Source organism: Octopus sinensis, linkage group LG17, assembly GCF_006345805.1.
Source record: "Octopus sinensis linkage group LG17, ASM634580v1, whole genome shotgun sequence".
NCBI lineage: Eukaryota > Metazoa > Mollusca > Cephalopoda > Octopoda > Octopodidae > Octopus > Octopus sinensis.
In genome coordinates, this window is record NC_043013.1 from 9,295,670 (window position 1) to 9,310,757 (window position 15,088).

The window sequence follows — 15,088 nt, forward strand, 5'->3', positions numbered from 1 at the left end:
ATTGGGAGTTGTTTTTAGATTTTAGTATTTACACCAGATTGTATATTTAGACAATTGTTTGTCTTTCCATTATAACCTTTCTTAGTAATAAAGCTGAAACAATAAAAAAACATTTTTAAATGAAAAGAAAACCCATAATCGACAGCGATTTGTGTTGGACAAAACACACTGCTAAAATTGCCAAGAAGGCTGAGGGTGTTTTGGTATCACTTACCAAAACCTTTGTGAGCTGCTCTCTGGCTATCTATCTGAGGCTTTATATAGCTATGGTGCAGCCTCACCTGGAATTTGCATCACCGGTCTGGAACCCCTATCTTGCAGAGGATATTAATCATCTGGAAACCGTTCAGTGACGTGCAACCAAGAGAATACCCTCCATCAGGCATTTGTTAAATTCTGAATGCCTTACTTCCCTGGGCATGGAAACATTGAAACTCCAACGTCTGGCAGCTGACTTGGCAGACACCCATAAAATTATTAACCATCTTACAAACAATAACTCTGAGCACCTTTTCAAACTCCACCTGTCTAACACCCGTGGACATGTTTACAAAGTCAGAAAACAGCACAGCTCCCATGACTTTCGGAAACATTTTTTCCTGCTAAGAGTTGCTGAAGCATGGAACAAACTGTCGGCATCAATTGTTAGTTGTCGGAGCACTGCATCCTTCAAAACTTCCATGCTTCCTGAGATTTGCCAACACTACACCTGATTTCTCCCCTCCATACACACGCAAGCATGTATCTGACTCATACACTGTTCGCTTTCCAGACATTTGTACATTACTGCATATGCTTTATATGCACATTTGACATGTGGTGCACCTGAGCACTGTATACAATAATTTCATTATTATTATTATTATTATAAATGCCTCAAAATATTTTGTTTCATCTCACAACATTCTGAGCATAGGATTTGAACTTACAATGTCACCCTTACCTTTCATTTCACTTGGCTCACTACAATAAGCACCAATGGGCTCAAATGATCTATTCACTCTGTTTGACCAAAGACATGCTTCCCGCTTAGTTTTGAGAATTTAGCATTAAAACCTTTTCTAGATTTCTCAGCAACAATAAATGTTTTACATGGTCTGTTTTAGTGTTTTCTGTTGGTGAGTTCAAATAATGTAAGAATCATCTTTTTTGAAGGTCATAAATAGTACTTCTAAGATATCAGAGCTGATATATTTGATTACAAAATGTCCCATACAAAAAGTTTGGCCTTATGCTTGCATAAAAGAAATTATTGCTACACTCATTTCTAAAAGAAAGTGGTGTTGGCCCAATACAAACCCAATTTTACCTTTGGGGACAGGTGGGCCTTATTACTCTGACCTCTGTCCAGTATGGGAGATCCTACCAGGTGTTTGTGCTTGGTTGGCATGATTCTCTGGGTCATTGAGGCACATAAGCCATTACACACCAATAAGGACTGGGCCTTGTTGTGGACACTAACCTTTACGCTTACTCCTTCCATCTCAGACAGTCAACTCTTGGGAATATCCTCACAGCCCATGAACATTAACTACATCGAACTGGGAGGAGTTATGAAGGCCATGGGCGCAGATACTTTTCCAAAACCAAATCACAAAAAAAAAGAAAAAAAGAAAAAAAGAAAGCATAATATAATTAATGAAAATTAAAGAGAATTAACACTTTTTGGTTTGGAAATCGAACCAAAACGAACTATTCAATTTTTGGAGTCGACTCGATTTTTTTTTCTGGTGTTAATTTAATCGTCCACTGTCTTCCCAAAGCTTAAAAACCTCCTTTGGACAGCGAAGGAATTAACGGTATAATGCTGAATAAAATACATAACTGCATTTAATTACGTCCCTTTACATCCTGAGTTCAAATCCTGCCAGACATGGTTTTTGCTTTTTATCTTTTTAGGGTCGATAAAATAAGTACCCGTGAAGTAGCGAGGGCGATTCTACACTCATCTCCCAACAAAAATTTCTTACCTTGAGCCAAAGTTACAGATTAACAAACGTTAATATTGTAATGCATATTGATTTTATTTTCCCCGCAGTTCGGACACCCACCTATTTTCGTTGATATGAGAACATATATATATACAGATATATAATTTTTGGATATGATACCTGGCACTATAAACATCCTGATGTTAATCCTAATATCGACTACAGGAGAAGAGGAAAGTAGGAAAAAAAAAACAAAAGATAAAAAATAAAAACAAAACATGATAAAACAAACAAACAAACTGGACATTTTGTAATAATAAAGAATCGTCTCTAAATCAAAAGAGAGGAAATGTCAAGGGAAATCTAGATTATGATTCCGCGATCGAAAAAAAAAAAACCTATCGTTTCTGTTGGCATTACATTTTAAGTAGCAATAAATATGAGAGCTTGGACACATTCGTTAAAGGATTTTCGTTTCTTTTTCTTTCATTTAAATGTCAAGATCTTTATCATGAAGACATAACGATAACCATCTACTAAAACCAATAAATAAATTTCATAGGATATACATTTTTAAAGCAAATACCATCTATTCTGCGGCAGAGAGCTTCATCTTCTCCATCTTTCTCTTCAGAATCGTAGCAATCATTTGTTTGTATGTATGTGTGTGTGTGCGCGCGTGTGTATGTATGTGTGTGTGCGTGTGTATGTGTGTGTTGGAATGCATCTCCCACCCTTCCTGGGAATGCCGCGTGTGTCTGTTTAGGTTATCTACGAATGAAATTTCGATGAAGTTCTAATAGATTTGTACAATACATCTTGCATCAGTTTTGGACAATGTGTATCCTAGCTTTTTTTCTGATAAAAGCGACCGACCACCCATCCACTTAATTTATAGTGTAAATACTTGAGTGTTCCATAAATGCTTCTATGACCCTTATCGTAATTCACACGAATCGATGTCTCGACTAGAACTAGCAGCCGAACCTTCCCCCAAATTAAGCGTCACTTTTTTTAAAAAATAAAGACATGTTAGATCATTTAGTGCTAGATAACCAACGAAAAATGAGTAGTCATGGCTGGAATTACATTGATCACAGCTCTTTGTAATCTAGGTTGATATTCTAAAGCTAAGTAGCAACGATGATGTAATTGGCAGGTAGGATTTGTATAAAGGCTTATAGAAAACCGGAGTGGATGATATCACAAAGGGGTGATGTTAACATTTGTATTTACGTATGGAATTAATCTGATGGTAAGGAGTCAGTTTAAATTTAAATCAAGAGGTTACGCACTAGGATACGATCAGGTAAACAAAATATATAAAAGAGGTGTGTAGGACAATGAAAGGGTGAGAGTACTGACGGAATATTACAGACTCTGTGATGAGATCGACAGCTATTTAAATGGAATTAAGATATGCACCGATATGTAGCAGTGATATTTGTTTAAAATAGAGAAATAGAAATATATTTTGGAGCGTAAATGGGGCTGTTTCAGTTTATGAAAACGCGCGATGTTCCACAGATTCATTTAAAGGGAAAAAATGTAAACATTTTGTTGGAAGTAAGCAGACAGGCGGAAGTCGAGGGAAACCGGAAGTTGACGTAACATTGCAGCGTCGAACTATGAAAAATTATTTAAAAATTAAAAAAAAAAGATTAATATTAAACTAATTTCAGTCTATAATATGATTAACCAAACATAATAGACTACAATGTCCTTAGTTATATGATAGTGAATATTATCTTTGTAGGGAATATGATTTATAAAATATAAGTTATACAATCTATTTACAAAAAAAAAAAAAAGGGTTTTTTTTAATTTCTAAAACTAGATTTAGTGATAAAAAAATATTACAGCTTATTAAGGAAAAGAAAATATTTATATTTTGTCGTATATCTTTAATTTTAATTACTGTCAGATCAGGAAATTGTGTCTAACCTTATTCACTGCGTATCTACAGCAGAAGTTAGATTCCACGTAAACATGGTCGACTCTACAATTCTTGTAAGTTATTCATATATATAAATATACGTTTATATTTGTGTGTATACACACGTATACATGTATTTATATGTTGATTATGTCTTTAAAAAAACACTTTCGCTATTAGTATTGTTATTTTAGGTGTTTTAATTTTAGTATGATTAATATTTTGTTGGGTACGACTAGCGGACAGTGGTCCCGGTGCGCGCACTCGCGCATCTGCGCTAGCTAGTCGTAAGTAGTCGATCCTACAGCGACATTTTAACCCTAACGCTAACCCTAGTTTGTTTATAAAAATTATTTAGTTTTAAAAATTGTAGGATCCACTACTTACGACTAGCTAGCGCGAGTGCGCGCACCGGGACCACTGTTCGCTAGTAGTTCCGTTTGTTGTTTATTCTGCCGATGCGGTTCGTAAGAAAAAAATGACTAAGGAAAGATATTTCCAAATATTTTGATAATCACGAAGAATAACAAATATTTATAACTTTATCAGTGTTTAATAAGAACTCCTAAATTACAAATCTAAAGCGAAGTAATAATAATAGATAATAGAAATGTCTAGAAGAATATTTTCTTCTAAGGAAGGCGTGCATGTCCGAACCGTATCCAATTTATTCACTAGACAAATAAATTAATTAAATCTTCGCGCTTTCATACCTGTGATCTTATGTTATAACTTTGGACTGAAACTAGAGAATTATATATATATTATATAATATTTGTTACACTCACTACTTCGATGGAGTTTTGACTTGGTTCTTCTTCTCTAATGGGTGAATTAAAGGAAGCGGCTTTGGTAAGTTGTCGAAACTTCCTTGAAAGGTGTAAAAGTGGGTAATAAATAATATATCACCGATTATGTTTGTGGGACTCATTGATCTGACAGTTGGTGGTCATTTCCTCGGGAAATACTTTGATAAGTTCCTGTTTAACCCTAAGTCGGCTCTGATCGAGCAGATATATGATCACAGTCATTCCAGGTGTGGCCACGTGGATTATTTTCTGGGTTTAGTCAACCTTGAGCAACGATATCTAATGTGTATCATCCTTTTTTTTTTTTTTTTTTCACAAGGAGATGCCGCTTGTATTTCGATTACACAGGGACTCGTCTGTTCGACACAGAACAGTAATATTCTTAGGTAAACAATGCCCATCTCATGGTACATTTGTCAAAAGTGACAGGCTGCGAGGGACTTTGGGAGAAAAAAAAAAAAAATAAAGGAAAATAGCCTCCATGCAATCATCATCATCGTTTAACGTCCGCTTTCCATGCTGGCATGGTTTGGACGGTTTGACTGAGGACTGGCAAGCCAGAAGGCTGCACCAAGCTCCAATCTGATCTGGCAAAGTTTCTACAGCTGGATGCCCTTCCTAATGCCAACCACTCTGAGAGTGTAGTGGGTGCTTTTTACGTGCCACCAGCACGAGGGCCAGTGAGGTGGTACTGGCATCGACCATGCTCAAATGGTACTTTTTACGTGCCACCAGCGCAGGAGCAAGTCAGGTGGTACTGGCAACGACCATGCTTGAATAGTACTTTTTACATGCCACCGGTACGGGATATAACATGCTTATTGCATAAAGTACTTGGGTGCATCAGGAATTGGTAAAAGACAAACACAGAAAGTAGCAATGAGTAAAGAAAGACAACAATAATTGCCAAGAGCAGATGCACAGTGCACTAAATGAACACAAAAGATAGGAAAGTGCACAGTTGTAGAACCATTAAGATGAAATTACATATGCATAGGAGTGGCTGTGTGGTAAGTAGCTTACTTACGAACCACATGGTTCCGGGTTCAGTCCCACTGCATGGCACCTTGGGCAAGTGTCTTCTACTATGGCCTCGGGCCGACCAAAGCCTTGTGAGTGGATTTGGTAGACGGAAACTGAAAGAAGCCCGTCGTATATATATATATATATATTTATATATATATGTGTGTGTGTGTGTGTATATGTTTGTGTGCCTGTGTTTGTCCCCCCTAACATCGCTTGACAACCGATGCTGGTGTGTTTATGTCCCCGTAACTTAGCAGTTCGGCAAAAGAGACCGATAGAATAAGTACTAGGCTTACAAAGAATAAGTCCTGGGGTCGATTTGCTTGACTAAAAGGCGGTGCTCCAGCATGGCCACAGTCAAATGACTGAAACAAGTAAAAGAGTAAAAGAGAGAGTATGCAGGTCAACAGTAGTGTTGGCAAATTTTGGAAAGTATGGAGTTTTTGGTGTCCTGAAAGCTAACAACTGACATGGTAGTTTATTCCATGCTTTGTCAATTCTGAGCATATAAAAATTTTGATAAATAGTTTACAAACATTTTATCAGAATCTACCTGAAAGTAAAATTTATAAGTAACTTACACTCTAATGCCAATAGGCGCAGGCGTGGCTGTGTGGTAAGAAGTTTGCTTCCAAACCACATAACTCTGGGCTCACTCCCACTGCATGGCACCTTGGGCAGCAGATGTCTTCTAGTATAGCCCTGAGATGACCAAATCCTTGTGAGTGGATTTGGTTGGCAGAAACTGAAAGAAGTACACTGCTTTGTACCGTTGGCGATTTTTTTTCCTCTGTCTTCCCTTCTCTGGATCTTTCCTTCTCCTATGTTTCCAACGAAGAGCTCCGCTCAAAACGTTAAACCCTCCTTCTTTCCTGAGCGTCCAATAATACTATATTTGTTCCATGTCCTTGCATTGTTGTGTTTCTTTGTGGTTTCTTGTTTGGATTAACTATATATATGTATATTATATATATATTTAATAAATATAAGGGTAGCAAAAATCTAGAAAAGATTCTCCGCTACCAGCGGCCTAGCAAGAAAGAAAAGATAGTCAAAGACTATATAATATACATTCAACAATATAAGGAATGGCCTAGTATATATTATATATATATATATATATATATATATATATATATATATATATATTAAGTTAGAAAACAGAGATCTAATGGATACAAATTAATTTGTAATCATTAGATCTCTCTGTTTTCTAACTTATTTGTAATATTTGATATCTCTCTCTATATAAAGCTGAAGTTGTCTGTGTGTGGCAGGTTTGGTAGCCTTCAACTAACACTATCTCCTCCGAGACCCTGCAGCACAAGTTGACCAAAATTGAGAGTATGATAGAAGAAGACTTGCTCTTCCTTCCGTAGAAGATAAATTTCGAATCGGACCATGTTAACACCAAAAATTATTTACATCAAAAAGGTTCTTTTTTCAATGAAAATCCCTATTTTTTACGATTTTTTGACTGCTGTGTCGCCATTTATCAGTGTATTTCAACCAGAAAAAATGTTCACTTAAAGAGAATAACAAGCTACATAATGCAAAACTTTTACTTTTCAAAAATTCCAATTCTACAGGGTCGAAACAAACCCGAGCAATGCCGGGCGATACGGCTAGTTTTATATAATATATTTATTGAAGAAATATCTCTTCAAAACACAATATATTATTCAAGTGTATCTTGGATAAAAGCATCTCTGTAAGAGGTCTTAATATCCTCATTGTGTCTATATATATAGATTTGTAAATAATATGGATAGCTTATTTGCAATTTTACAACCTAAAGGTAGAAATATAGACATCACTAAAGTGATGAAGGGCACTAATCAGCATCAGTATTGCTAGAAATAAGAGTCAAAACAACTCAATAGCTACAGAAAGCGCCATCTTAATGACTGACAAGGGAGACAAGCTCCCTTCAGCAAGGAGCTTGTCTCCCTTGTCAGTCGTTAAGATAGCGCTTTCTGGGTTATTGAGTTGTTTTGACTCTTATTTCTAGCAATACTGGTGCTGATTAATGCCCTTGTCATTTTAGTGACATCGGTATATATATATATATATATATATCGCCATGATATATCGTTAGCCACTACACACATTTTTTTCTCTCTTTGTTTCTCTCCTTGTTTTTTTTGTGTCCCTTCCTGTAGAGGAGTATAGGCTCGAAACGTAAAAGACTTTTCCTATTCCTGAGCGTTATACTAATACATCTGTTTGTTTTGTACACCACCTGTCTTCGTCTTTTGTTTTTTTCATATGCTTATTGCATATATGTATTTATGTGTGTCTATCTTTGTATCTGTGTTTGTCCCCTGACACCACTTGACAACCGGTGTTGGTGTGTTTATGTCTCCATATCGCAAATGAGGATGAAAGAATGAGTACTGGAGTTGATAAGTTCAACTAAAATTCTTCCAGGCATTGTCCCAGCATGACTGCTGTCCAATGACTGAAACAAGTGAAAGATAGAAGATAAAAAGGTTCACCCAAAGAGTGTTGACATTAAATGTATAATATCATAGCATCTTTGGAAGTGTTCTTTTATAGACGCCAATAATGTATCAAAGTATCACTATCCAAATTTATAGGGAATGTAATTAGATAGCATGTCTTTCTGAAACAGTTTTGTAAATGAAATGAAATACTGTATTGAGTGATTGGTAATTCTTTGAAATATCGTTGCAGGAACCCACTTTGCAGACTATCAAAGCCATTGTTATCCTGGATAACGATGGTTGTCGTCTTGTAGCCAAAGTAAGTGACTTTCATATTTCTTATTCTTATTAACACTCTATGTAATGATCAAAGGGGTAGGCTACTGAATGGCACCTTGAAGTTGACTGCTCACATCATCACAGTCATCGTCTACGAATCACTTTTCCATGCTTGCATGGGTCCACTGGAATTTGTTGGAATATTTTCTGTGGTTGGATGCCCTTCCTGTTACTAACATTTACCTGTTTCCGAGCAAAAGTACTAATTGTGGAGGGAACATGCAGAAGGGGCAGACCCAAAAAGATGGATGTGGGATGAAGTGGTGAGAAAAGGTCTTCAGACAATGGGGTTCACAGAGGAGATGACAAGGGCCCAAGACTTCTGCCGGTTTGCTGTACTTGAGAAGACACACCAAGCTTAGTAAAACAGTGATCGTTTCTGCATACAGGCATGTCCCCTACATCCCTCACTCAGCCGAGAGATCCTAGTCTTGTGGGCTAATGGGTGCTGCGCCATGTAAAAGTACCTGTGCTGGTGTTACATAAAAGTGACTGTGCCAATACCATGTGTAAGTGGCCCATTCCAGTGGCACATAAATGGCACCCGTGCTGGTGCCATATAAAAACCATCCAGTATGCTCTGTAAAGTGGTTGGCATTAGGAAGGGCATCCAGTCGAAACCATGCAAAAACTGACAGATGGTGCTCACACAGCCTTCCAGTTAGCCAAATCCTATCAAACCGTCCAACTCATGCCAGCATGGAGAACAGACGTTAAAAGATGATGATGATGATGTTGTAATACTTCCCCATGGCTAGATATTATTTTTTCATGGAAGACTGGAACAAACAACACTGCTTGGATGATGGTGATGCTTGTTTACAATATCATCACGTCAGGACAAGTGCACACAAACACACATTTCAATTTCTGTCTGTGAAATCTGTTCTATTAGGGGCTACAAAAGGAGACACTTACCCACTGTACTGTGCAGCAGGATTGAACCCAAGACAAAATGGCTAGGAAGCAAGCTTCTTTAGCCACACCTGCACCAGGTACAGTATTATGCCTATGACCCAATAAAGAGTAAAGACCCCCTTCAATCAAGAATGACCATGAAATTGTCCCTAGAAAGTTACCCTCCGAGGCACAAGTCTGGTTAAGGTTGTTCATAGAAGACAAGCAGTCGCCCATTCATACCATCTTCCCCTCTCCACGTCACTTATGTGATCCAAAGGAAAGGCAAAGGCCAATACAGCTTGGTGCCAGTGATGGCACAACCTATTTCTACAGCTGAAATAAAGTGTCTTGCTCAAGAACACAACACACAGCCTGGTTTGGGAATCAAACTTACTACCTCATGATTGTGAGCCCAGTGCTCTAACTACTGAGCCATGCACCTTCACATACTCTTAATTAATTAGTCATATGTGTTATATAGCATATTTCAGATAATCTGAAATTTTATGTAGGTGTACTTACCACAAGCCTCACTGAATACAGACAAATGTTTATTTTCTCTGGTGTAGAAAAAATATTTGGATTGTAGAGTTGCAAATACGTGTTTATACTGTTTGTAGTGGCTTATAATTTAAAAATTATAGCTATACTAAAATGGGAAGCAAGCTTTTACTACACAGCGACACCTGCGATATATATATATATATAATATTATATATATATATATATATATATATAATAGTTATTATTTGAGGGAATAAAATCCAAACTTACAAGGAAAAAATTCAATTTAGAAATACTAAATCAAATTTCACACAATATAATATATATATATATTAGAAAAAAAACACCTTTTATCAATTCAAAATGAACAATTAAATTACACCATCTAGAAAATTACATATAATAGAAATATTAAAATTAAAATAACGATAAAATGTCAAAGATTGAGTAAATTGCACAAAATAATATTAATAATAATATATATTATATACGTTTTTATTATTATTTTGTGCAATTTACTCAATCTTTGACATTTTATTGTTATTTTAATTTTAATATTTCTATTATATGTAATTTTCTAGATGGTGTAATTTAATTGTTCATTTTGAATTGATAAAAGGTGGGTTTTTTCTAATATATATATATATATATATATATATATATATATATATATATATATATATATATATATATATATATAAAACATTATTGGTGAATTGAAGAAATGGAGCTGAACGCAGATTGAACAGAAATCGTTTTATTTCATTCTACACGTGTTTCGAAAGGCATGCCTTTCGAAACACGTGTAGAATGAAATAAAACGATTTCTGTTCAATCTGCGTTCAGCTCCATTTCTTCAATTCACCAATAATGTTTTAATTTCAATTATCCGCACCAACGCACGGTTGCAACGCCAGATGGTTGTACCTCCAACCGTGCTGTTTACTGCTGTGATTTTTGCTACTAAGGTATCGGTTAAACTTTTGATTAATCTACTACAAGATTATTCATCTTTCTATTTCACATAATATATATATATATATTTATATATACATACACACACACACAAACCTACACGTAGGCATGCTGTTAGGTTTTCATACTGAATGAAAATATTAGATTATATGTCATCGTCATCATTTAACGTCCATTGTCCATGCTGGCTTGGGTTGGACGTTTTAACCAGGGCTGGTAAGCTGAAGTGCTGCACCAGACTCTAATTACGATTTGGCAGGGTTTTTACAGTTGGATGCTCTTTCCTAACACCAACCGCTCCGAGAGTGTAATGGATACTTTTACGTGCCACCGGCTGACACCAATATGTGCCATGGCTCCGATTTCATTTGACTGGATGGGTTTTCTTCTCAATCACGTCTTCTGTCATTGCCTCCATGAGGCCCAGCGTTCGGAAGGTACTTTGTGCGTGTAAATGAATGTCAAGTAGTTGTGTCTTTGATAAAGTGATTCATTTACAAATTTAATAATGACTGTATTTGTAAAGGATCACTAAGAACTTTCGTGATCCCAGATTAGATAGAAACTAAGCATATTGTGTTGTGTATGGGGAGAGTCACTTTCTTTTTGTACCTTATAATGTAACACATTCACCGGTAAAATTTCCACTTATTTTTTATTTTTATTTTCCTAAAATTTTCGTTGCGTCTTGCAACCTTTTCACTAGGAAAATGAAAATAAGAAATAAGTGGAAATTTTACCGGTGAATGTGTTACATCATAATGCACAAAAAGAAAGTGATTCTCCCCATACACAACAGAATATGCTTCAACACACAAACTCGTATAAAGAATCTTGCTAACCAAATCTAAAAACGAAATAAGCATATTGAATATACGAGAATTATCTCCCTTGCATTGTTCCCCTCATGTTCCTTCACAGGAACAACTCGTCCGCGTCAGAATTTCCAGGGATTCACAGACAAATCACCTGTTGCAGTGTTTAACATTTTGGTCCTGTCAATATGTGTTTAGATATTTACATAGTTTTATTGTTTTACATTGTCTGATGTTTGATTGAATTTTTTTATATTTAATTTTTTCGGGTCAATTTCGTTGATTTTATACGGAAGTGGTCCATGGATTGGAGGAAGTCTATCCAATTCATTGCAAACATGGAAAAAGCGGATGTAAAATGATTGTCTCTTGATCCTTATGTCTACTGGCCTATATATATATCTTGAAGGCTCTATTTTCCATGTTTACATGGGTAGAATGAATGTTGTTATCCGACAGCCAGATAGGAACAAACGGAGTTATCTACCTTGCATACCGGAGTGATGTTATTACTTTTGTACATTATTGGATCTTTTATTCAGCTTCCCAAAGTCCGGGTATACGGTGCACCATCATACTATATTCTGTATTCAGTTAACAGACCCTGTTTTTGAAGTTGGTTAATTTGCCTACAATGTGTTAAAATAGTTTTTTTTTTTTTTTTAAATGGATTGATAAAGATTAAACATACACAACTTTAGAAGTCTATTAATGTGTACTTCTGTTAAATAAAACCATGTTCTTCACTTTTTTTTTGTTTAATTTTCGTCTTTTAAACATTATGCTATATACATGATGCATTATAGTAATATTTTAAGAAATTTAAGTGAATCAATAGCTATCAGACAGACTGTGCTTTCAGATTGGAGTCTGGTGCAGCCACCTGGTTCGCCAGACCTCAGTCAAATCGTCCAACCCATGCTAGAATGGAAAGCGGATGTTAAACGATGATGATGATGATGTTTCTAAAGTATGTTTGTTATTGTTTTGTTTCCTTGCTATTTGCAGTATTATGATAAAACTTTCACGACTGTGAAGGAACAGAAAGATTTTGAAAAGAATCTCTTCAACAAGACATACCGAGCAAATGGTAAGCTATGTTTTGATTTCTTTCATTATTAAAGTAATATTTAATGCTTGATCATTTCATTGGGAATTAATTGCGTGATTTCTGTGCTGGTGGCACGTAAAAGGACACCATTCGAGGCTGATCGTTACCAATGACGCCTTACTGGCACCTGTGCCGGTGGCATGTGTAAAAAGATTCGAGCGAGGTCATTGCCAGTACTGCCTGACTGGCCCCCATGCCGTGGCACGTAAAAGGGCACCATTCGAGCGTGATCGCTACCAACGTCGCCTTACTGGCACCTGTGCCGGTGGCATGTGTAAAAAGATTCCAGCGAGGTCATTGATAGTACCGCCTGACAGGCATTAGGAAGGGCATCCAGCTGTGGTTGGCATTAGGAAGTGCATCCAGCTGTATAAAACTCTGCCAGGTCAAGAATGGAGCCTGGTGCAGCCATACGGTTCACCAGCCCTCAGTCAAAATCGTCCAACCCATACTTGCATGGAAAGCAGACGTTAAACGATGATGATGATGATGATGGTACAAGCTGAAAGTTGGTGTGTCAGCAGATCGTATTATGAGGATGAAAGAAGTGGAGCAGTAATTTTGTGTAAATCAGTATATTATTGGTGAAAAGTGTTTATGAAATGACAGAAGTACATTAATCCTCATTGATACTAAGAAGAAAACAGGTATACAAATGCTATGAGACGTTATTGAATGAAGAGAATGTGTATAAGAGAGAGGAGCAGAGAGGTCTACTACAAGTACACCAAAATAAGGACTGGATATTGAGGTTAACAATATGTTTATGATTATTGGCAATTGTTTGGTTGAGAGGATTCTTGAATGTAGTAGAGCCACAGAAATGCTGAAAATACTTCCTGAAGTTCACAACCATCACATGATGGATGCCAAGTTAAGGGTGCACACAAATAACCCCCCCCACTATATACGTATATATGATGGGCTTCTTCCTGTCTCTCTTTACTAAATCTACTCAAAAGGATTGGATTTAGTTGGCTTGAGGCTATAGTAAAAGAAACTAGCCCAAGATGACACACAGCATGATTGAAACTGAGTCCACATGGTTTGGAAGCAAGTTTCTTCACCACACAGCCAAGCCTATGCTTATGTATGGAAGCTATTACATCTGTTGGCAACAAAGAGATACCCTATGAATGAAGGGCAGATTGTGTGATGCTTGAGCATGAAATGCAGTAGTATATGGTAGCAAAAATGGACATTAAATACAGAGGATGTGTGAAGATTGGTAAGAAATTAGGTGAACAATGACGACCCTCTTCATTGCTTTTAGTTATAAATCCACTTTCAGGAGTCTAAAAATTTTTCCTGAGTTTCGAGATTTAAGGGGAGGTAACTGTGTGTTTACTGATGTTAGCTGACATATGGTGCTATTTTTGCATGGTCGAGGCAGCAGAAAGTGTCTCTTTCTGGTCATGACGCAAAAGAGAGAGAAAGAGAGAGGAGTTAAGCTGGAAGCCAAGAGGAGAAAATGAGTAGCGATTTGGCTGTCACTTTTTACCCATCAATGGGAAGATGTTACAGTTTAGGGTCGAAACACTCAATGATCTTTGGATGAGTCAGATGACATCACCAAAGGTGAATGAAAGAGGGCTGACCAAAGTCCTGTTAGTGGGTTTGGAAGATAGAAACTAAAAGAAGCCTATCGTGTTCACACTCACACACACACATATCTGTATATGTATGTATATGTGTGTGTATATTTGTGTCTCTTTTGAGAGTGGGTTTCAGTAACTGATGAGGAGCTGGAACGAGAGGTAGAGATGGTGGTGATAAGGTCTTAGGGTGAGCCCTGGGTGCAGCTCATTCCACCTCCACACCAGTCACCGAAACCCGTTCTTCGTGTGACAGTCACAAATGAGTATCACATTCACACTAACAATGGCCAGATACATTTTCACAGAATCTGAATATGAATGACATTCATCATCATCATCATCATCATCATCATCGTAAAACGGATGTTAAACGATGATGATGATGATGAATGTCATTCATATTCAGGATTCTGTGAAAATGTATCTGGCCATGGGGAAGTATTACTTCATTTGGAATCAGGTGAGGGTTAGTGACAGGCAGGGCAAGCATCCAGCTGTAGAAAATCTGCTTCAATAAACTTCATCCGACCCATGCAAGCATAGAAAAGTAGATGTTAAAATGATGGCAATAATGTATATATATACACACACACATACACACCCATATATACTCCTCCTTGTAATGTCTGGTTTCATGTCAAATTTTTCACAATTTCTTATTTCATTTATTTCTGTTTTCAGCTGAAATTATCATGCT

At 36.7% G+C, this 15,088-nt stretch overlaps 2 protein-coding genes across 5 annotated transcripts in view; one reads left to right on the forward strand and one right to left on the reverse strand.

Annotated features, from left to right (window-relative positions):
- The window catches only part of LOC115220968 (coatomer subunit alpha-like), a 116,313-nt gene extending 113,778 nt beyond the window's left edge, over positions 1-2,535 (reverse strand). The window contains 1 exon segment of the mRNA XM_029791178.2: positions 2,501-2,535. Within this exon segment, the coding sequence (XP_029647038.2) occupies positions 2,501-2,520 (20 nt within the window). The 5' untranslated portion in view covers positions 2,521-2,535.
- A 1,320-nt stretch (positions 2,536-3,855) lies between these two features.
- LOC115220800 (coatomer subunit zeta-1) overlaps positions 3,856-15,088 on the forward strand; it is a 102,713-nt gene continuing 91,480 nt past the window's right edge. For all 4 annotated transcript variants that reach the window (XM_036510335.1, XM_036510336.1, XM_029790951.2 and 1 more), the window contains exons 1-4: positions 3,856-3,941; positions 8,400-8,468; positions 12,691-12,772; positions 15,073-15,088. The exon at positions 15,073-15,088 is cut by the window's right edge and continues 76 nt beyond it. In XM_036510335.1, the coding sequence (XP_036366228.1) occupies positions 3,921-3,941; positions 8,400-8,468; positions 12,691-12,772; positions 15,073-15,088 (188 nt within the window). In that variant the 5' untranslated portion in view covers positions 3,856-3,920. The remainder of the gene's footprint in view (positions 3,942-8,399; positions 8,469-12,690; positions 12,773-15,072) is intronic.